The 25,186-nt window shown below is 38.8% G+C and overlaps 1 protein-coding gene across 1 annotated transcript in view; it reads left to right on the top strand.

Moving 5' to 3' along the window:
• The window catches only part of GC (GC, vitamin D binding protein), a 42,601-nt gene continuing 24,635 nt past the window's right edge, over positions 7,221–25,186 (top strand). Inside the window, exons 1-2 of the mRNA XM_018049559.1 lie at positions 7,221–7,435; positions 24,709–24,778. Coding sequence (XP_017905048.1) covers positions 7,378–7,435; positions 24,709–24,778 — 128 coding nt within the window. The 5' untranslated portion in view covers positions 7,221–7,377. The remainder of the gene's footprint in view (positions 7,436–24,708; positions 24,779–25,186) is intronic.

Below are 25,186 nucleotides of genomic sequence, written 5' to 3'. Positions count from 1 at the left end.
CCTGTTTTCACAGATTACTTGGTTTCAGAGTCAAAAAATAATTGAACAAGCAATTGCTATAAAGTAATTTCTTTTTAACTGAAACTAGACATTTTTTTCCCCAACAGTACTGAGAATACTTAGCTGACAGTTTATTAGTTATAACAAGGGTGATTATGGAGCATTTCATTCCATCAAACAACAGAGACAGAAAGATGGAGTTGTTTGTCTAAGGTTATTGATGAAAGCTCAGATACACCTTGTTCCCGAATTCCTTTATTTTCTCTTTTGTTTTTTTCTGTGTCTTTCTAGGCTGAATATAAAATAATTTTCTTTTAGTCTGAACAAGTATTTCTCTTAAATATCTATGGCTCTTTTTAGTGATGCATATTTCTTCATGAAAATGTTCTTGGGAAACTGATGATTTGCCAGTTTATCATATAAGACCTCTTAAACTACTGCTGTCTTGGTAGATGGAGCCATAGTAAAGCACAATTTTCTCTAATGTCAGCTCAAATTTTCCTCTTAAAATAAATGAAGCCATCTTGCTTAATAAACCATTTATGATTGAGACACTTTCTAACTTCTGCACTCTGTTGAATATATTTATGTAACAGCCTCTTTGTTTTAAGTATAAAAGGCATTCACAGATTTGCATAAAACCAAAGTAAAATTATAAATGAATTAGCTTTTTCATCAAAACAGTGATTTGTTCAAATTTTACCTGGATTTCAACAAGCAAATATGCATATATAGAGAGAGAGAGACTTCTGTCACAGTCTTAAATTTTTAAAACAGGATTGACAAACTCACTAGATATTTAAATTCCTTCATTAAACTGATTATTACTCAGGATTTATCATGTTGAGTTTTTGTGCTATTGTTGGGAATACCTAGATGAACAAGGTTTAGCTAGAATAAGAGTTCAGCTCAGGGGGTTCTCAGGTGGTAAAGAATCAGCCTGCCAATGCAGGGGTTAAAGCTTCAATTCCTGATTCAGGAAGATCCCACATGCTGTAGAGCAACTAAACCCGTGAGCCGTAACTACTGAGCCTATGCTCTGAAGCCCAAGAGATGCAACTACTGAAGCCCCATGCTCTAGAGGCTGTACTCTGCAACAAGGGAAGTCACCACAACGAGACACTCACACATCACAATTAGAAAAGAGCCCACAGAGCAACAAAAACACAGCACAGCCAAAAATAAAATATAAGTAAAGTTATTTTAAAAACTCAAGAAAACATAAAATACTTTAAAAAGAAAACAAAAAACACGATTCAGAAAAGGAAGCCTCAGTGTAGCCTGAAAATTCAGGTCTCTTCTGCACTCAAGGGTAGTAGTCATCTCTCAATATCCTGAGGGCATTGGTTCCACATTCCCCACAGAAACTAAAATCCAAGGATGCTCAAGTCCCTTATATAAGATGGTACAGTACTTGCATATGAAATACACACATCCTCTGGTACACTTCAAATCTTTTAATGAAGTGTAAATGCTATTTAAATAGCCGTAAACACTGTGTAATGCTATATCAAGAGTTGTAAATACAGCATAAATGCTATGTAAATAGTTGCCACACACAGCAAATTCAAGTTTTGTTTCTTGGAATTTATTCTAATATTTTCAACTCAAGGTTGGTTGAATCTGAGGATATGGAACCTGCAGGAATAGAAAACCAATTGTAATATTCATATATCTAATTAAAATTCTCCCTAACACACCTTCCCCCAAACTATGTGTCTCCTCCAGTGTGTTCTAGCCCAGAAAATGGCATGATTACTCACCCACCTGCTTAAGCCAGAAACCTGGGAAATCACCTCTGACTCCTCCCTCCCAACTTCTAGCTGCTGCTGCTAAGTTGCTTCAGTCGTGTCCGACTCTGTGCGACCCCATAGATGGCAGCCCACCAGGCTCCTCCGTCCCTGGGATTCTCCAGGCAAGAACACTGGAGTGGGTTGCCATTTCCTTCTCCAATGCATGAAAGTGAAAAGTGAAAGTGAAGTCGCTCAGTCGTGTCTGACTCTTAGTGACCCCATGGACTGCAGCCCACCAGGCTCCTCCATCCATGGGATTTTCCAGGCCAGAGTACTGGAGTGGGGTGCCATCGCCTTCTCAACTTCTAGCTATCACCTCCTAATTCTGTCTTCTAGGTAAAGTCTCTTCATCCATTGCCAGTACCATAGGCTGCACTGTCATTCCTTGACTGAACTTCAAAGCAGCCTTCAAACTGGCCTCTCTGCAGCCCCTTTCCATCCTTCACACACTCACCGTTTGTTATTTTTATCATCTGCCTTTCGCTGGGTTAGAAGGTTCACGAGGACCAGGTAGGTATGTATGCCACTGTAACACCAACTATTTGCACGACAGCCGGTGCAGAGTGGTATCAATTAAATATATGTTAAATAAATAAGTGAAAACCTTCTTCTATTAAAAGCAAACACACAAATGCCATAGGGGAGTCGTCCATGGAAAAGGCTGTGAACAAGACCTTTGGGAGCCCAGCAGCACAATGTGTTCCATAAACCACAAGCAGGTCAGCTGTATTAAATTTTAATATGCAAAAAGTACCCTACAGAGGTAAGTAGGATGAAGTCACAAACTTTAAACACAGGCATTTAGCTGAAGGGTTTTAAGTAGGGAAGCAATAGCATGGATCGTTTTGCATTTCAGATAATGACAGCAACAGAGGAAAGACTGGTCTAAAAGTATGTTAGTTAAGATGCTTTTAATTGCAAATAAATGCTGCTTGAGTAAGCTTAAGTAAAGAAGGGACTTATCAGGATATTGGAATTTCTCATGGGAGTTGAGAAAAGCAAGGTGGTTGGGTTTTAAGAGTACCCTGCAATCAGGACTGCGCTCTGTGCCAACTCTGCACATTAGCTTTAAGGACATCACTTGACCAACATCCATTTCATCGGGTCATTTATCAGGGAAAGACAGTGACAATGCACTTCAACAGTATTAAGAGAATCCACATGAAAACTTTCTTGCAAATGAAATAAATTTGAAGAAGTTCATTTCTACTGGATACTATAATGGAAGAGTTTTAAGCAGCCTGTCACAGCAAAAAATGTTAAAAATTCTCTTTAGTTAAGTGCATAAGATCTAAGAATTCACTAAAAAAAGAAAAATGTGATAGCGAAAGAACTAAAGATGGGCTTTAACTCGGAATTTTGCCTAGAACTAGCTCTGTTTAGGGAAAAACTTACATTTCTTCTTAAGCCAGTGTTAAGATAAAGAGGCAGGAGATTTCTTCAAATAGGCTTTTTAACTGGTTATAATATTATATCAATGTCATGCATACAACAATCTATTTCAACTCTTGTATATTCTATTCTATTCTTTATGGGCAAAAATATCCTCTGAAATTCTACTGCTTAAATATTTAATAAGTGATTCTTTAAAAATAACTTTTTATTATGATTTTGAGTTGCTGCAACAGTGGCAGATTTCACTTGGTCTTTTTTATCCTCCCCCAACTGAGCAACTGAACTGAACTGAAGTGAACCCTCAATTAATAGAGTAGTCATGGCAACTTGAAATGTCTCATTGAAGCCAATTATTTCTTCCCAGTAGAATCGCTATAAGCCAACACCATTTAAAAGAATCAAGGAGTGTTATATAAATAAGACAGAGAAAAGTTTCATGTATTTTTCTATTAGCACATGAGTGCCAATTTTCAGTTGGAAAAATAAACTTAGACAAGAGAATGCACTTGGCAGCTTGCATAGAGATTTCTCAAGAGGACACCTAAATGACGTTTTGCAACTCTTGCTCCATGTAGTTTATCATTAGACAAAAGTGGTAGATGTTATTGCAAAAGCAGAGATAAAGTTATAAATTTTTTAAATGAAAGAAGAGGCTGATCTTATATTGTAACAAAATAAATGGGAAACAACCTAATGTACCTTTGAGTAAACTGATCAGAAGATGAAATACTGTTAAATGAAAAACTCTAGAAAAGTAGATATGTGTATTATCTTTTTAAAAATAATTTATTTATTGACTGGATATGCTGGATCTTCATTGCTGCTCAGTCTTTTCTCTAGTTGCAGAGAGCATGGGGTACTCCTAGTGGTGCCTGGGTTTTTCATTGCACTGGCTTCTCTTGTTGCAGAGTACTGGTTCAATAAATGTGGTGCATGGGCTTAACTGCTTTGCTCCACGTGGGATCTTCCCAATCCAGGGATCAAATCCGTGTCTCCTGCATTGACAGGCAGATTCTTTACCACTGAACCAGTGACGCTTGACATGGATATTATCCTAAAAATGTAAACTATAATATGTTAATAGTCATTCTGAGTTCTAGGATTCTTAGTAATTTTTTTAAAAAAATATTTATTTACTTTGGCTGCACCAGTTCTTGGCATGTGGGACATAGTTCCTTGACCAGGGATTAAACCCAGACTTCCTCCATTGGGAGCACAGCATCCCAGCCACTGGACTAGAGAGGAAGTCCCTCTTAATTACTTTTAAGTGCTTCAGTACTTGTTTATTTTCTGTTTCCAAATAATCAATAGTAAGACAAAAACACACTTGTAAATTAACTTGCAAAATAAACTAAGAGTTTGTTGCTGTTTAGTCACTAGTTGTATCTGACTCTTTGCAATCCCATAGACTACAACAGGCCAGATTTCCCTGTCTCCCGGATTTTGCTCAAATTCAAGTCCACTGAGTCAGTGATGCTATCCAACCATCTCATCCTCTGTCAACCCCTTCTCCTCCTGCCCTCAATCTTCCCCAGGATCAGGATTTTATCCAGTGAGCCAGCTCTTTGCATCAGGTGGTCAAAGTATTGGAACTTCAGCTTCGCTATCAGTCCTTCCAATGAATATTCAGGACTGATTTCCTTTAGGATAGACTGGTTTGATCTCCTTGTGGTCCAAAAGACTCTCAAGAGTTTTCTCCATCTCCAATATTCTAAAGCATCAGTTCTTCAGTGCTCATCCTTTTTTATGGTTCAACTGTCACATCCATACATAACTATGGTCATATTCATACATAACTAGTCAAACCATAGCTTTGACTATATGGACTTTTGTTGGCAAAGGGATATCTCTGCTTTTTAATGTGTTGTCTATGTTTGTAATAGTTTTCCTTCCAAGGAGCTAGTGTCTTTTAATTTCACAGCTGCAATTACCATCTGCAATGATTTTGAAGCCCAAGAAAATAAAATCTGTCACTGTTTTCACTATTTTCCCTTCTATTTGCCATAAAGTTATGGGACTGGATGCCATGAAATGAAGAGTTTAGCCAAGGGAAAAGTTTAGAAGACTTGTGGTAGGCAGGCAGTTGATTTTTGAAAAGCATATAATTGGTCATTGACCAGTAAGGCAATCTTCCCATCTGGCCTCTAGAAATATTTAATGAGTATCTTTCAGTCTCCTCTAGAACATGGATTTCCATTGGCTTTATTGAGATATCTCTGCTTTAATCTTGCTTTGTTATCTTTTCCATTTCCTGAACTTTCTGGACTCCCTTTTCTGAACTTAACACTCCACAATTTTCAATATAGATGGAGAAGCTGACTAAATATGTAACTAGTTATGCAGTTTGAGAATTTCATGAAATATATCCAGGCAGTTCACCCTCAGTTACTAAGTTGGTATCAATATTCTCTACCACTCATCTGTGATGGTCCTAAGTCCAGGATATAGGCTGGCTTTAAGATTTTCTACTGAGTTCCAGGCCACATTAGTTTCATCAACATTCTCAGTTATTATAAATTTTGAGAGCCATTGAAGAGAATAGCTAGAATAATAGCAGTGGTTAACATTAATGCTAAGTGGTTAACAGACTCCCTGGTGGCTCAGATGGTAAAAGCATCTGCCTACAATACGGGAGACCCGGGTTCGATCCCTGGGTGGGGAAGATCCCCTGGAGAAGGCAACGGCACCCTACTCCAGTATTCTTGCCTGGAAAATCCCATGGACAGAGGAGCCTGGAAGGCTGCAGTCCATGGGGTGCAAAGAGTCGGACACGACTGAGCGCATTAATGCATGCTACCTTGTGTTTGTTGTTATGGTTAATCCTGCACATCATTTTATTTCACTACAACACTCTTGTAACAAAAGTGCTAAGAGTTATCACTGCTTACATAGGTGAGAGGTAAGGCTTAGAGGAATAAAATGATTTCCCAAGGTTATATAGCCAAATGAGAGCTGAGTAGGGATTTTATTCCAGAGCTGGTGTGCCCAAACCTTGAAGTGAAGTGAAGTGAAGTGAAGTCGCTCACTTGTGTCTGACTCTTTGCGACCCCATGGACTGCAGCCTGCCAGGCTCCTCTGTCCATGGGATTTTCCAGGCAAGAATACACGAGTGGATTGCCATTGCCTTCTCCAGGGGATCTTCCCAACCCAGGGATTGAACCCGGGTCTCCCGCATTGCAGGCAGACGCTTTTACCGTCTGAGCCACCAGGGAAGTCCACCCAAACCTTATCTGACCCCATTCCCTGAAAAGAGGACTACTGCAAGAACCAAATGCTGACCTGATTCCAATGATGAAATGAACAGTAACTGCCTGTGCCTCTCTGGGCAAGTCACAGAACTGGAGGTTTAGTTCTGTTATCTGCAAAATGAAGATAGTGGATTCTGCATTCTACAAGGCCAATCATGAACTCTCAAGTTACGTTATCCTAAAATATACTAGTTGTATAGTATTAGTAACAAGAACTTTAAATTAGCTCTAAGGAATCCAAGCTTTGCCACCGTGATTTGGGGCAAACCATTTAACCTCCTCAGTTATTATCTACCTCACTTCAAGGGTTATTTCAATAAGTATCTCAGTGCTTTCAAAATATATGTGTAATGTAGCACATAAAGTACCATCCTATCATCCTCAATAAAATTTATAGCATTAAGATTGTGGATTTGAGCAATTGTGATAAATTGAGTTCTCACTTTTCCCCCTTATTACTTAAACATCTAGTCAGCACTATTTTAAGATACTGTTTACTTGAAGTAGGTTTAAACGAAGAGAGACCTCAAGTTTCCGTTTGTACACATGAGAAGAGGAGGGAATGTTCAAAGACAACACATAAAGAGGGAGGGAAAACATACCCATAAATACACTAGATAAGCTTCAGTGAAAAGCAGCAATGGTGGGGGTGGGGGTATCTCTATATATCCTGATTCTTTTGCAAGTTTGACAAAGTTAATGATTGAAATCTCCTAGATTTTCCACTACATTTTCTCCAGCTTGTCTATTTGCTTTGATTGATGATACTTTATCTCTTGTGGCCCAAGGATGACTACCCTTGTTTCTGCGTAGAGATTAATAATTGATTAGTGCATAGCCGGGAATCTTAGTAAAAGGGAATTGGTTACCTTGGGCAGCCATTTTTTTAAACTAGGTAACCTACAGGAGAAGGAGGTGATACAGGACGTGGTGGCAGAAAAATGAAGAGGATCCTGGTTTTCCTCCTTGCTGTAGCCTTTGTGCATGCTCTAGAGAGAGGTAAGATTTCCAGTGCTGTGACCATTTGCAACAACTTTCACTAGTTTAATTTTGTTACCATTTAAAAGAGGGAGAGAGGGAAGAATAAAAGTGGGTTAACCTTCAATTCAGATGTGACTTATAGTTTTCTAATAGAATAGCCAAGAAGAATCTCATGAAAGAAAGAAAAGCTATATGATTTGTCATTTATCTTTCCCTACTTTCTTAATAACCAAGATCTAAGAAAATGGTTCAAAATTAGAATGTTTTTATTTGTTAAAAGAGAATGCAGAGGGAGGCTGTGATCCATCACTAAGCTTCGTTTTTCACTGGCATTGAGAGCACAATGTACCATATCAATGATGCATGAAGTCAACTGAGATTTTTTTAACTTCTTCAAGGAATCCTCTATATGTAATATTTGAAACCACATTATGGTTTCTAAAATATCTCACATAAAACAACTTAACAGCTATGAAATATGACTATTAAGATCTTTGAGCTATATTTCTCATTAAGTTCATTTATCAACTAGTGTCTTCATCTTTGAGCAATATACAACTTTATGGCAAGTTCCCAAGCTGCAAAATTCATAATCTGTCTTAATTTACTTTCTGGGTGATTCTTTAATTCTTATAAAAGGAATCTGCATTCATCCTGCTTTGAAAAGTTAAAATTTTCGTGTAGTGCTGCCAGTTAACAGCTTTACCCAAGTCATATGTTAGAATTCATATGAACAACATTTAACCAGATGAATAAAAGGTGTGTACCCCAGGAATCAGTTATTAACTGTGACAAGAATAATCTTACTCCTGCCTTTCTTATTCTTTTACATTCACTTTTTAAGAAAATAATCTTCTTTTCTCATTCAAATTATTTTTAAATTTTGTCTTATTAATGTCTGTTACAAGACCTCTGAATAGCCCAGGTACCAAGAAACCCTGAAAGCCTATTCCTTTTCCCAGGGTTTCCCTGGGGCAGATCTGAGCCTGGAAAGTCCTCCTGAACTAGTTTCAGATCTGGATCTTCACAACACAGAAAGTCCAGTAATGGTTAAGTTCTGGGACTACATGTGAATGCCAGAATGTGCCACTTTGTTCTACTGACTCAGTGAGTGTACACTGGATTAACTTCAAACAGTTATAGTGCTTTGGAGAATACCAGTATTCTGCAACCTCTTTTTCAACATCCTTTAGTATTCTCTCAGCCCATGATGTAACAGATGCTAAAAACTTCAAGCCAGCTCCCTTGAACTGAACTTCACAATGAACTTGGTTAACTATGTGCCATAGTTCAGATGATGATGCCTGTGACATAAAATACAATTACCTAATAAATGTCCAATATTTGGTGACTGTAGTCCTGAGCCATCAGTCCTCGGTTCACCTGAGCATGACCCAAATACCAAGTCGATGATTTACCTGAAGGCTAGGTGTGTTCACTCCTGGCAGGAAGTGTACGTACTAAAGTAATTGAAAGGAATTTTGGATGCTGGAGGATTGGTTAGGGTTACAGTTCTCTCTGTCTAGTTCTTGAGAGTTGACTGATAACCCACCCTCCCCCCCAAAAAAAACAAACAAAACCCTTTTCCAAAGTTTATGTCCCTCAACACTCATTTTATAAAGAAGTTTCTATATCCAAATATATTTAAGAAATAAGCCATACATTAGTCCTTCTTGGCTGGTTTATGATCAATGTTTTTGATTTCTCAGAACTCATAAGACAACAAAACAAGATTTAAGCCAGAGTTTCCCAGACATATGGGCTCTTTCCTAAAATGCCTATATCCTGTAGAAATAGTCTCTGGAAAACATCAGTTCTAAAATGTGTACAGTATGAACATTAGCTCCAGTCAGGCCCATACTCGAATATCAAATGGCACGGGGGATTCAGTTCATAAGCCCTTGTATACATCTTGTGAGAGAAGGGCTTACCAAATATGCTAAATCTAAATGATATAATATCCACTGTAGCTACTCAGTGAGTGACAAGAAAATTATGTCCACCAATTGCCTCCACTTGGTTTCTGTATTCAAAACTGGATAAAGCACTAATCCAAATTGTATCTTTCCCTCTTCTAAGAAACAAGCAAGAAGGCTACTATACACAGCTTCACAATCACCACAGAAATAATGCTACAAGAAATAAACCACTGCTGTTTATAAGAGCTGTTGGCAAGAACATTTTCCTTTTGCTTTAAGCATTTCATTCTCAGCATAGTTTTATTAAAGTGAAAGTAAAGTTGCTCAGTCATGTCTGACTCTTTGCGACCCCATAGACTGTAGCCTACCAAGCTCCTCTGTCCTTGGGATTTTCCAGGCAATAATAACGGAGTGGATTGCCATTTCCTTCTCCAAGGGATCTTCCCAACCCAGGGCTCGAACCTGGGTCTCTTACATTGTAGACAGACACTTTACCATCTGAACCACCAGGGAAATCCAAAGAATAATGAAGTGGGTTGCCATTCCCTTCTCTTAGGAGAGCTTCCTGACCCAGGAATTGGACCCAGGTCTCCCACACTGTAGGCAGACGCTTTACCGTCTGAGCCACCAGGGAAGTCAATTTTATTAAACATGATATAAAACAGCAAGAAGAAAGTAAATTTTCCTCAGGTTGCTGGGTAAGCTGTATTTTTCTCCCAGTTACCTGTCAAAACAATCCCAAGACAATATGGTTTAATCCAGTCTTCTTATCCACCACTGAATTATTCTGTTTCTCTTTTCTACAAGTTGACACCACTTCTTCAGTAGCCATGTGAAAAACAAAGTTGTCCTAAGTTTTATTAAGGAACATAGCTACACAGAATGCTAAAGAGAAGTAATTTAAAGCAAGTAGATATTCTAATTTCGCAGATATGTCTATATATTATCTCTGCAAAGCAAACATAATGGTGACTGAGGAGGTGACACAGGATTTGAGATCTACACGATGAAGAGAAGACAGCTATGTAAATATCCAGAAGCATGTTTCAAGCAGAAGGAAGCCAGGTGCAAATGTCCTAGGCTAGGAACAAATAGGACCTGATCTAAGTTCACAAAGAAGCCCAAGTAAAAGCTTAAAGAGGCTTAGATGATAAGGGAAAGGAGGAAGAACTTAAGTCAGAGAAGAATCTAAACTCAATCATCGAAAGCAATGCTGACCTCCTTGGAAATCAATAGCAAAGTTATGCTTCATTGCTGTCAAGTGCAATGTCACGTATGCACTCACTATCACAGCTGGGCTGTGGGGGTGTGTACATACACTTTAAAAGGTCACAAGCTTGATCTCTATAGGAAGAAGTTGAAATCATTAAAAAGGAACTGCTTGGCCGCCCTCTAGTATCTATGGTCACTTCGCATGGATCGCCCGCTCTGTTTGCTCCAAGTTCACATATAGAGAAGGCCTCCCTGACCAACCTACCTACCAGTAGCACCTACTACATTTTTCTCTATTCCCTTACCCCGTCTTAGTCTCATTTTGCTTTTGTCTTTAGCACTCGTCATCTTATCACCTGCTGTTCATTTGTTTTTCTGTAATGAAAATAAGATGTAAAATGTAAATTCCATGAAATCAAGAACATTTTTTGTTCCCAGTTGGAATTCTCAGTTTTAAACACTACTTGCCATATAGTACATTCAGTAGACTTTTTTGTGTGTAAAATTGCAAAATTAAGATTATTAGAGTACCTACCTCATAAAATAGTTTTGAGTATTTAAGGGAAATTAAGGGGCTTTCATGGTGGCTCAGTGGTAAAGAATCCACCTGCCAATGCAGGAGATGTAGGCTTAATATCTGGGCCAGGAAGATCCCCTGGAGAAGGAAATGGCAACCCAACCCAGTATTCTTGCCAGGAGAACTCCATGGACAAAGGAGCCTGTGGGCTGCAGTCCATGGGATAGTAAAAGAGTCAGACATGATTTAGAGACTAAACAGCAACAACAAGAAATGCCAACTAAGACACATCACAGATATCCTAGAAGGAGTAAATTTTAAGTCTTTTGTTATTTTCATTATAAAGCAATTTTATGCACTGAATAAAATAGCTAATAACTTACAATGTGCCAGATTAAATCTTTTAGATACATTCTTTTAAAATTACTAGAGCTAATCAATGAATATATTAAAGTTCCAGGATATAAAATCAACACACAGAAATCCCTTGCTTTCCTATACACTAATAATGAGAAAATAGAAAGAGAAATTAAGGAAACAATTCCATTCTCTATTGTAATGAAAAGAATAAAATACTTAGGAACATATCTACCTAAAGAAACTAAAGACCTATATATAAAAAACTATAAAACACTGGTGAAAGAAATCAAAGAGGACTCTAACACATGGAGAAATATACCATGTTTGTGGATCAGAAGAATCAATATAGTAAAAATGAGTATAATACCCAAAGCAATCTATAGATTCAATGCAATCCCTATCAAGCTACCAACAGTATTTTTCACACAGCTAGAACAAATAATTTCACAATTTGTATGGAAATATAAAAAACCTTGAATAGCCAAAGAGATCTTGGGAAAGAAGAATGGAACTGGAGGAATCAACCTGCCTGACTTCAGGCTCTACTGCAAAGCCACAGTCATCAAGACAGTATGGTACTGGCACAAAGACAGAAATATAGATCAATGGAACAAAATAGAAAGCCCAGAGATAAATCCACCCACCTATGATTATAGAGTGGAAGTGAGAAATAGATTTAAGGGCCTAGATCTGATAGAGAGAGTGCCTGATGAACTATGGAATGAGGTTTGTGACATTGTACAGGAGACAGGGATCAAGACCATCCCCATGGAAAAGAAATGCAAAAAAGCAAAATGGCTGTCTGGGGAAGCCTTACTAACAGCTGAGAAAAGAAGAGAAGTGAAAAGCAAAGGAGAAAAGGAAAAATATAAGCATCTGAATGCAGAGTTCCAGAGAATAGCAAGAAGAGATACGAAAGCCTTCTTCAGCGATCAATGCAAAGAAATAGAGGAAAAGAACAGAATGGGAAGGACTAGAGATCTCTTCAAGAAAATTAGAGATACAAAGGGAACATTTTATGCAAAGATGGGCTTGATAAAGGACAGAAATGGTATGGACCTAACAGAAGCAGAAAATATTAAACAGAGGTGGCAAGAATACACAAAAGAACGGTACAAAAAAGATATTCATGACCCGGATAATCACGATGGTGTGATCACTCATCTAGAGCCAGACATCCTGGAATGTGAAGTCAAGTGGGCCTTAGAAAGCATCACTATGAACAAAGCTGGTGGAGGTGATGGAATTCCAGTTGAGCTATTTCAAATCCTAAAAGATGATGCTGTGAAAGTACTGCACTCAATATGCCAGCAAATTTGGAAAACTCAGCAGTGGCCCCAGGACTGGAAAAGGTCAGTTTTCATTCCAATCGCAAAGAAAGGCAATGCCAAACAATGCTCAAACTACAGCACAATTTCACTCATCTCACATGCTAGTAAAGTAATACTCAAAATTCTCCAAGCCAGGCTTCAGCAGTCATGAACAGTGAACTTCCTGATGTTCAAGCTGGCTTTAGAAAGGCAGAGGAACCAGAGATCAAATTGCCAACATTCGCTGAATCATGGAAAAAGCAAGGGAGTTCCAGAAAAACATCTATTTCTGCTTTATTGACTATGCCAAAGCCTTTGACTGTGTGCATCACAATAAACTGTGGAAAATTCTGAAAGAGATGGGCATACCAGACCACCTGACCTGCCTCTTGAGAAATCTGTATGCAGGTCAGGAAGAAACAGTTAGAACTAGACATGGAACAACAGACTGGTTCCAAATAGGAAAAGAGTACGTCAAGGCTGTATATCATCACCCTGCTTATGTAACTTATGTGCAGAGTACATCATGAGAAATGCTGGACTTGGAGAAACACAAGCTGGAATCAAGATTGCCGGGAGAAATATCAATGACCACGGATATGCAGATGACACCACCCTTATGGCAGAAAGTGAAGAGGAACTAAAAAGCCTCTTGATGAAAGTGAAAGAGGAGAGTGAAAAAGTTGGCTTAAAGCTCAACATTCAGAAAACGAAGATCATGGCATCTGGTCCTATCACTTCATGGGAAATATATGGGGAAACAGTGTCAGACTTTATTTTTGGGGGCTCCAAAATCACTGCAGATGGTGACTGCAGCCATGAAATTAAAAGACGCTTACTCCTTGGAAGAAAAGTTATGACTGACATAGATAGCATATTCAAAAGCAGAGACATTATTTTGCCAACTAAGGTCCATCTAGTCAAGGCTATGGTTTTTTCTGTGGTCATGTATGGATGTGAGAGTTGGACTGCGAAGAAGGCTGAGTGCCGAAGAATTGATGCTTTTGAACTGTGGTGTTGGAGAAGACTCTTGAGAGTCCCTTGGACTGCAAGGAGATCCAACCAGTCCATTCTGAAGGAGATCAGCCCTGGGATTTCTTTGGAAGGAATGATGCTAAAGCTGAAACTCCAGTACTTTGGCCACCTCATGCAAAGAGTTGACTCATTGGAAAAGACTTTGATGTTGGGAGGGATTGGGGGCAGGCAAAGAACGGGACAACAGAAGATGAGATGGCTAGATGGAATCACTGACTCGATGGACGTGAATCTGAGTGAACTCTGGGAGTTGGTGATGGACAGGGAGGCCTGGCATGCTGTGATTCTTGGGGTTGCAAAGAGTTGGACACTACTGAGTATTGAACTGAATTGATGGACACCTTATCTTTGTCAAAGGAGGCAAGAATATACAATGGAGAAAAGACAATCCCTTTAACAAGTAGTGCTGGGAAAACTGGTCAACCACTTGTAAAAGAATGAAACTAGAACACTTTCTAACCCCATACACAAAAATAAACTCAAAATGGATAGAAGATCTAAATGTAAGATCAGAAACTATAAAACTCGTAGAGGAGAACATAGGCAAAACACTCTTCGACATAAATCATAGCAGGATCCTCTATGACCCACCTCCCAGAATATTGGAAATAAAGGCAAAAATAAACAAATGGCACCTAATTAAAATTAAAAGATTCTGCACAACAAAGGAAAATATAAGCAAGGTGAAAAGACAGCCTTCAGAATGGGAGAAAATAAAAGCAAATGAAGCAACTGACAAACAACTATTCTCAAAAATATACAAGCAACTCCTGCAGCTCAATTCCAGAGAAATAAATGACCCAATCAGAAAATGGGCCAAAGAACTAAATAGACATTTCTCCAAAGAAGACATACAGATGGCTAACAAACACTTGAAAAGATGCTCAGCATCATTCATTATCAGAGAAATGCAAATCAAGACCACAATGATGTAGCATGTCACGCCAGTCAAAATGGCTGCGATCCAAAAGTCTACAAGCAATAAATGCTGGAGAGGGTGTGGAGAAAAGGGAACCCTCTTACACTGTTGGTGGGAATGCAAACTAATACAGCCACTATGGAGAACAGTGTGGAGATTCCTTTAAAAACTGGAAATAGAACTGCCTTATGACCCAGCAATCCCACTGCTGGGCATACACACTGAGGAAACCAGAAATGAAAGAGACACATGTAGCCCAATGTTCATCGCAGCACTGTTTATAACAGCCAGGACATGGAAGCAACCTAGATGTCCATCAGCAGACGAATGGATAAGAAAGCTGTGGTACATATACACAATGGAGTATTCTCAGCCATTAAAAAGAATACATTTGAATCAGTTCTAATGAGGTGGATGAAACTGGAGCCGACTATACAGACTGAAGTAAGCTAGAAAGAAAAACACCAATACAGTATACTAATGCATATATATGGAATTTAGAAAGATGGTAATGATAACCCTGTGTGCGAGATACCAAAAGAGACACAGATGTATAGAACAGTCTTTTGGGCTCTGTGGGAGAGGGAGAGGGTAGGATGATTTGGGAAAATAGCATTGAAACATGTATAATATCATGTAAGAAATGAATCACCAGTCCAGGTTTGATGCAGGATACAGGATGCTTGGGGCTGGTGCACTGGGATGACCCAGAGGGATGGAACAGGGAGGGAAGTGGGAGGGGGGTTCAGGATGGGGAACACGTGTACACCTGTGGTGGATTTATGCTGATGTATGGCAAAACCAATATAATATTATAAAGTAATTAGCCTCCAATTAAAATAAATAAATTTAAATTAAAAATAAAATAAAATCTTTTAGATACATTAGCTTCATCCTTTCAACACCATGATGAGCTCAGTACTGTTATACCCATTTTATAAATGGGAAAATTGAGGAAAATAGGGGTTAAGTAACTTATCCAAAATAACTGAGCTAGTAATTGGCAGAAACCGAATTTTACATTAGTTCATTGGGTTTACAAATGCTCACAATCATTGCTTCGCTGCCTCTCATGAAACACGTAGCTGAAACAGTTTTTAACTAATCTTAGGACAAGTATACGAGAGAACCATTCATTAACACTGATTTAAGGGAAAGTGAGTGGAATTCATTCTGTCCACCAAGGTCATCCACAATTGATCCAAACCTCAGTTCATCCCTATACCATGAAACCGGCTCTGTCTTCTAAACTTCCCTATTTTTAGGGCACTATCACCTCTAAGCCAACTATGTTCAGTCTTGTAGAGCATTGTTGGATTTTATTCTATCCATTTGTTAATCCATACTCAATCACTTCTATATTTTAAATATTTTACCCCTGAAATATATCAGCCTTACACAGAGCCTCTTCAGTGTTCCCTTTTGTCTGTCGCCCTTGCCTTCTGCATATCTCTAGTTCTTAACACCTGGGAACACTCTTATCTGCATGCCAAGTTGCTTCCCAGTCATGTCCAACTCTTTGTGACTCAATGGACTGTAGCCCAGCAGGTTTCTCTGTCCATGGGATTCTCCAGGCAAGAATACTGGAGTGGGTTGCCATGCCCTCCTCCAGGGGATCTTCCCAACCCAGGGATCGAACCCACATCTTGTACATCTCCTATATTGGCAGACAGCTTCTTTACCAGTACAGTTCCATTTCCTTATACTCTCCTTGTGCAGGTTCTTGCTCCCCTTCATCTAGCTATTGTAATGGCTTCCCTAACAAAAACCCTACCTCCCATCACTTCCCAAAAAAATTCAAACTAAAAAACAATGCAAAATTTGGCATAATGTGGTAAGTAGAAATCAAAACTGAATTATTTCCAAAGTAAAATCACTACTGAGGGGTTAATGAAATGATACTGATGGAATAGACATAAATTTGAGCAAACTCCAGGAGATAGTTGAGGACAGAGGAGCCTGAAGTGCTATCGTCCATGGGGATCACAATGAGTTGGACACAACTTACCACCTGAAAAACAACAATGAAACAATAGGGATGAACACGCATAGCCACGGCTAGTGGGATTCTAGGAATCAGACTGTCTTATACAAATCCACAAACAATTCTGGTATCTGTTTGGAGTCACCTAATGGTGGGTACAATCCCAGGGTTAAATAGGCTGTATGGTAGGCAGAAAGAGCATCCTCCAAAAATGTCAATGTCAAAATGCCTAGAAACTCTAGCTTACATCACAAAGGGGAATTAAGGTTGCAGGTAAGATAAAGGTTGCCAATCAGCTGTTCTTAAAACAGAAAAATACAGAAAGTATTATCTGAGTAGGGCCAATGCAATCACAAGAGAGAAACAGAAGAGAATCAGTCAGAGGAAGACGTGCTAAGGAGAAAAGGCACAGAGAGGTACAAAGTCGCCAGTTTTGAAAATGGAGGAAGGGGCTCTTGAGCCCAGAAGCATAGGTGTCTAGAGGCTGGAGCAGGCAAGGAAATGGATTCTCTCCTAGAGCCTTCAAAGCAAAAAGAATTCTTAAAGAGGTGGGAATACCAGACCACCTGACCTGCCTCCTGAGAAATCTGTAGGAAGGTCAAGAAGTGACAGTTAGAACTGGACCCGGAACAATGACTGGTTCCGAATCAGGAAAGGAGTATGTCAAGACTGTATATTGTCACCCTGCTTATTTAACTTATATGCAGAGTACATCGTATGAAATGTCACAATAGATGAAGCACAAGCTGGAATCAAGATTGCCTGGAGAAATATCAATAACTTCAGATATGCAGATGACACCACTCTTATGGCAGAAAGTGAAGAACTAAAGAGCCTCTTGATGAAAGTGAAAGAGGAGAGTGAAAAAGTTGGCTTAAATCTCAACATTCAGAAAACTAAGATCATGACATCTGGTCCCATCATTTCATGGCAGATAGATGAGGAAACAATGGAAACAGTGAGAGACTTTATTTTGGGGGGGGGGGGAGTGCTCCAAAATCATTTGTAGATGGTGACTGCAGCCAAGAAATTAAAAGATGCTTGCTCCTTGGAAGAAAAGCTATGACCAACCTAGATTACATATTAAAAAGCAGAAACATTACTTTCCTAACAAAGGTTCATCTAGCCAAACCTATGGTTTTTCTAGTAGTCATGTATGGGTGTGAGAATTGAACCATAAAGAAAGCTGAGCACCAAAGAATTGATGCTTTTGAAGTGTTGGAGAAGACTCTTGAGAGTCCCTTGGACTGCAAGGAGATCCAACCAGCCCATCCTAAAGGAAATCAACCCTAAATATTCACTGGAAGGACTGATGCTGAAGCTGAAACTACAATACTTTGGCCACTTGATGTGAAGAACTGACTCATTTGAAAAGACGCTGATACTGGGAAAGACTGAACGCAGGAGGAGAAGGGGACGATAGAGGGTGAGATGGTTGGATGACATCACTGACTCGAAGGACATGAGTTTGACCAAGCTCTAGGAGTCAGTGATGGACAGGGAAGCCTGGAATGCTGCAGTCCATGGGGTCGCAAAGAGTCAGACACAACTGAGCAACTGAACTGAACTAGAGCCTCCAGAAGAACAGAGCCCTGCTGACACCTTGATTTTAGCCCCGTGAGGTCTGTGTCAGACTACCCAACCAAAATATTAGGTAGTAAGTGTAAGCCATTAAATGTGTGGTAATTTATTACGGTAGCGACAGAAATAGAGCACTGTAGGTTTCCAGGCCCTGTGACTTCCCAAAGGAAAGAGTCAATGAGTGAAAGCATCTCACTTTTGATAGATTACAGTTTTGTTGACCAGATCCAGGGGGAGTTGTCCAGGAGGTAACTGGGATACATGTTAGCTCTATTCCCTGATTCCTAGGAGTTTGGTTTTTACCTTCTCTACCATTTTCCTCTGGCCAGAAAGTAATTTAGCCTACCACCTGAGAGAAGGGCTGCAGCAAGTTATATGGGATCCTGACCACAAGGCATATAAGTTGTGTTTCATACTATGAACTGTCAGTAGATTTTTACCATGAGAAAAGCTGCTAACATTCATTGAGTTTTAACCATGTTTTGTTGTGGTTCAGTCACTCAGTTATGTCAGACTCCTCGCAACCCCGTGGACTGCGGCATGCCAAGCCTCCCTTGCCCTTCACTATCTCCCAGAGTTTGCTCAAACTCATGTCCATTGAGTCGGTGATGCCATCCAACTGTCTCCTTCTCTGTTGCCCCCTTCTCTTCCTGCCTTCGATCTTCCCCAGCATCAGGATCTTTTCCAATGATTTGGCTCTTTGCATTAGGTGGACAAAGTATTGTAGCTTCAGCTTCAGCATCAGCATCAGTCCTTCCAATGAATATTCAGGGTTGATTTCCTTTAGGATTGACTGGCTTGATCCCCTTGCAGTCCATATTAGGCAGGAGATGTGCTATATATTTTTACATAAATTAACATAGTTCATAGAACAGCCTTAATAACAAGGTACTATTTCACTTAGATCCTAAGATTACTCTTCCTTGAATACAACTCCAAGTTGTTCGTGCCTGTACATGAATGTATTTCAGTAAATACCCCATTACCTTAAAAAAATCAGTAAAACTTTGGTGATCACCTTTTCTAGTATTTAAGTCCCTCACTTCAGTTTTATTGGATTATTCATTCTCCAGATATGCTTGATTTTCTAAACTTCAGATTATTTTTCATGTTGTTCTCTCTACTTAAAATTCCTCTCCCAATTCATTTATCCCTATTAACATCCTGCCCATCATTCATGGTCCACTTCAAGTGATAGTTCTTTCCACAAGTCTTTCTAAAGGCTCTCTTCCATTCCAGGAGTTCATATGCTTTGTTTCAATGTCTTCTATGGCAACGATCACCATTGCTGCTACTGGAATTGTGGTCTTATTCTTATCTATCAGACCTCAGTTCTTAAGTATTGGTGGTGGCTTTCAAATTTCTTATATGGTGCTTTATCATGTTATTTATTCTTATGCTGTTTTAAAAACCAAGACCTGTAATGCATTCTAAGTTTCCAAGTCAGGATACCAAAGACAACACTGTCACTCATGCCAAAGGTGGGAAAAGGAAACTTGCTCCTTTATCTTCACCTCTGCAAAAGCCTTTGTAGATGACAAGGTGCTCAATTCGTGAAGTGAAGGAGAGGTGAAATGAGGTGCATGGAGGAAGAATGCCTCCTTTGGGACTTTGGTGAATGTAGCATCTCTATGGGCTACCACCCATGTTGAACCCAAAGATAACACATTTGAGTGAGTCTATGAGGCCATCCTCTACTACAATTGTAGTATCTGGGCAGCTGACCCATTGCTATGCTATCTTCTACTATTTGTGAATTTTCAACATCTGAATTGTTCCATTGATGGCAGCATAAGAGTTACAGTTAATTTCTTCTAGGTTAGTCAGAAGTCATGTAGAACTCTAGGTTCAGTGTTAAAAAGAATTTAATTTCTGCCAATTGACTTAAACTCAAAACCACATACCTGCCAGCAAATATCAGTATGAAACCAGATCAATGGGTTGGATAATAATGATTCAACATGTCAGTGGAAATGAGCCCCCCCCCAAGAAAACTGGGGATAAAATGAAACAAAAGTACTAATTTGATTACCACTTCTCCATTGACAGTGTTTTTAGTGACATCTCAGTTTCTTGTGATTTTTTTTCCTTTAATTTTGATAAACAGGGCAACTTCCTAAATTACCCAACAATGTTTAATTTCTCAATTAAAACCGCTACTGTGAATATCTAGCCCAACTAGTCCAAATGAATAGTACAAACCTTATCCTTTAAGTCTAAAAGAGTAAAATAAAAGCATGAGTATACTGACCTTTTCTGACATAGATGAGTCTGTCAGTGCAGAATGGAAATAAAAATGTCAAAGGAATAAAAGTGCAAAAATGTAAATGCCCAACAGCTCTGGAAGCCCATGATTTTCCAAAACATAACAGGAAAATAGCAACTTAAGACAGTTCTTAGCATCCTGCTTGGTTTTTTTTTGTTTTTTTTTTTTATTCAATTCAGTATTATTTAGGCTCTAACCATAGCTACTGCTATACAGCTTTTCTAGAGGATCAATATGGTTTTAGAGAAAGATTATAACAATAGTTAAAACAGTCAAAATACCTAAAGTTTGTATCACCACAGTGAGTATCATGTCATCTATCCCCACTAGAGTAAATGTTCCACAAGGGCAAGGTCATGTCTATTTTGCTCTTTATTGTATATTTAGTACTGAACCCAATGCCTGGCACAGAGTAAGTCCTCAAGACATGTCTGTCCCATGTATGAACAAGTATTGTCAGCTGTGTTGAGAAAGGTGAGAGATGCATGAAGCAAGAAAGATTTCCCAAAAGCAAACCAAATGTTTCAGAATCCCAGAATGAGGCACAAGTTACCAGAATGTTTTGCAATACAGATAGAAAAGGGGCGTGCTACTGCAAAAAGCAATTCTGTTAAGGACATTTGTAAACATTGAGTGCTGAGGAATCAGGATGTGAAAATGATTTTCCAGTGTCACCAGGATTATGCCAATATTTACCAGAGCTGCCTCAAAGTCCAGACTGTCCTCTTCCTAGCCACATGACACATGAAAGAACGGAGTATGTCATTTGAAATTCATTTGATATAGGGTTTAATCATATGAATCAAAGTGAGCTCAACTGCTGTGAAAACATTATGCAGTATTCCATGGAATAAGGAATCAATTCATAATAAATTGCACTTCAAATTAACTTCACTATTTGTTACTTTTTAGAAGATGAAAAATTGATTAGCATACTCACTTAGCCAGTTAAGCTCCAGATCTTCTCTTCGAATAAATGAATTTTTTTTTTTTGGTCAGAAATATTTAAAGTAATCCACCTAAAAGATACACCGTGTAACAGCTTCCTCTACGGGTTACTTTTGTAAGAGCAGTTTTATCTTATATTTTAAATTTCTTCAGTGCCTCTTTTGGGCTTTTTCCCTTGCTTCTGTCTTGCCCAAGGCTGAATATTCCAAGCAAACATGGTTCCAAAACCATTTTAAGTCTTGTGTAGTTGATCTAGCTTCTCAGTTTTCTGTCATTCTAACTAATAATAGTTATCATTCTAACTAAAAATACACATGGATTCCAATGTACTTCTGTACAGACACAGTTGACTTAATTAAAGCTGTTTAAACTACTGTTTAAACAGTAGTGTCAGCTTGCACTAAATTCACATGCGCTCACCCTCTCAACACACTGAGTGAAACTCTGCTCCCTTAGTGAAGTGAGAAACCAGGAAAGCTAGAAATAAAATAGTTCCTTAAACGTTCAGAGGCGTCCCCACTTAATGCAGGCTCTCATTTTGCATTTTATTGACTGGTCACAATAAAACAAAAGTGACCTCTGAAGTTTTATAGGGAGAGTTTATTAAACAAAGTTAGCCTGTTTGCATTGAGAATAAATGAGTTCTTATTCCAACTATGTTTTGGTGTAGCTTGAAACGATAAGCTTTGGAAAAAAGATTCTATATAATTTCTTACTCTTACTATTTCAAGAAGGGGTGACTTTGTAACTTTTAGAAGTGACCTGGAAGATCATGAGGATACAATTGTGTACTAAATCCAGGAATCTATAATGTATGTATGCACGCATACTTAGTCACTTGGTTGTGTCCGACTCTTTGTGACCCCCATGAACTGTAGCCCACCTGGCTCCTCTATCCATGGGATTTTTCAGGCAAGAATACTGGAGTGGGTTGCCATTTCCTCCTCCAGGGGATCTTCCCAACCCAGGGATTGAACCTGAGTCTCCTGTGTTTCCTGCATTGCAGATGGATTATTTACCCACAAAGTTATCGGGGAAGCCCCCAATATACTGTTATTTAAACTCCATTTCAATATTTCTAGGACAAAACAAACTCGCTTCAAAGAGCTGTTCATCATTTCTGTTATTAATTAGCCACAGCTATAAAATGCTCTTACACTGAACTAAAGTCTACTGTCAGCCATTTCTCTCAGCTCTACCCAGGAATAACAGTTGTTGTTGACATCCTCATACTACCTCTTCTGTCCTTATAGGAGGACAGCTGTATCCTAAAATCTTTCCCTCTGTGCCCTAATCTTCAGCCCCACCAGATACCATTAATGATTAACAGAAAATTCCTGCTTTATTTTGACCTTTTGAAACCTTGTAAATGAGTTACTAAATTACAGGAAATGTACTAGATGTGAAGGTTTTCAGATAGTCAATAGAGTAGAAAAAGCTACTGTCAATCCTAGTGTTTTATCCTAGTTTCCAAGATAATGTGATATTTGATTATGCAGGGTTTTATCCACTTTGTGATTTTGATGGTATTTGAGTTAATCCCTTATTACAAAATGACACTTAAGAAAGCATTTGTCCCTCAATTCTGACTTCTCACCTTAGATATATACTTTAAACAGTTCACCTGAAAGACTTAGGGTGCAACATCTTCCTCTATGAGCAGTTTTCACGGAAATCAGGCATTTTCACCAGTAATTCAAACAAACCCTGAAGAGAAAAAGGGAAAAAAACAATCTTCCCCGGTCAGTATCCAACCACTACCACCTCCACTCCAAATCATGAAACAAGAATTTCTACATATAAGCAATATATGATATAAAATAGATAACTAATAAGAACTTACTGTATAGCACAGAGAACTGAATACTCTGTAATGGCTTATATGGGAAAATGATCTAAAAATAGAGTAAATATATGTATAACTGATTTACTTTGCTGTACACCTGAAACTAACACATCATTGTAAATCAACTATATCCCAATTTAAAAATAAGAATTTCTACCCTGTGTTATATATATTTATTCTTCCATGGAGTTGAGGCAAGGACATCTAGGTGGTAAAAGGCACACCAGTAGTTGCCATCATATCACCCAAGATGGATTTTCCAATATTTAAATCCAGGAGGATGAGTTATTAAACATCAGAACAGTTTAGAATAGGAACTGGGCCATTTATGAACTTATTTTTTTTAATATACTTATTTTTCAAAATATTGGGAAATTTCCTAGACTTACTTGAATGAATGGTGAATCAGGGACAAATATCGACTGCCTTCCCTGTGTTCTCCTACTGTATATGTAATAGGTATGTTGAAAACATGGGTCTCACCGTCAACAAAGTACTCATTCCCTGTGGGAACTATCTCTTCCCAACCACTTGGAGGGACTTGAAAGTAGGACTTTTATTTTTCTGATCACACAAATTAGGTCTTATGGTCCTTTTGAACCTCAAAATAGCCACCTTATAACAGTCATGGAAATTTCTCGTTAGTTTAATCATCAGAAATTTGTAAATTGAAATGTGTTCCTTTTTATGGATGAGTAGTATTCCACTGTATATATGTACCACAGCTTTATTCATTCATCTGTCAAGGAGTAGGAAAGGGTAAAAGATGGGAGGGAGGTTCAAGAGGGAGAGGACATATGTATACCTATGGCTAATTCATGTTGACATATGGCAGAAACCAAACCAATATTGTAAAGCACTTATCCTTCAATTAAAAATAATATTTTTTAAAATTGTAAATTCATTTAAAGTGGGACGTTTGATTCCCCCAGGTGATTTGTATTTCAATCTTGTTGCCTTTAGTGGCAAAGGGGATGATATACACTCCTCTGCCTGTTCTCTTCTCCTTCATCCTACTCTCTAGGCTGCTTTTAGTTCCTCCAGGGTTAACACAAGGGAAAAAAGAAGCCAGCAGAAAAGGTAAGCAGCAGCAAATCTCATTCAGTGGGACTGGTGAGGTAGTATTCCTTTCTCTGGTTACAGATGTTCAGTTAACACATTCTTTTTGTGGGTTCTTTGGAGATCTCTCTCCCCATCATCCCTGGTGATCACTCACATCATCTGGCAACTTAAGATTGGCCCTTTGATTTTCAAATTGTCTGCATCTGCACAAAGGCATCCTACTGTTGGTAGCCTCCTACCTTCTAGATAAATGTCTCCCCTTTGTATATGCACATTTAATGGACCATTCATTTAAAGAGGAAAGATTCAATTTTTCTATTTCTGATTGTTAGGTCGAGATTATGAGAAAGATAAAGTCTGCAAGGAACTTGCCAGCCTGGGAAAAGAAGACTTCACATCTTTGTAAGTATGATGTACTCATTCACTTCCTGGTTACCTGACCTTGAGTGAAGCTCAGTGTGAGCTAACTTCAATTCAGCTTCAGTGGCTAAACTGAGCTCCATTAAGATTAAGAGGATAGAGTCCCAGGGTCAAAGTGGGCAGAGACGTTAGGCATATGGAGGCCATCCAAAGATTCAAGCTGAACTACCACTACCATGGTCTGAGAATTTGTTGTAAGTTTACCAATGAGTTGAGAGCAAGCACAGTTTTCTAAGGTGAATTAAAAGGCAGCAGTACATGCTAGGACTATGGCAAACAGCATAACAAGGCCAAGAACAGGTTCATTCAGAGAAGCTTGAGAGAGGAAAGAACATGAGGCTGGTTTGATGGAACCCCTCAACTCCATCTTCTACTGCTTTACAAGATGAG

The sequence above is a fragment of the Capra hircus genome, chromosome 6 (assembly GCF_001704415.2).
Source record: "Capra hircus breed San Clemente chromosome 6, ASM170441v1, whole genome shotgun sequence".
NCBI lineage: Eukaryota > Metazoa > Chordata > Mammalia > Artiodactyla > Bovidae > Capra > Capra hircus.
Note: the sequence above shows the minus strand (reverse complement) of the source record. Positions and strands in the feature narration are given on the sequence as shown.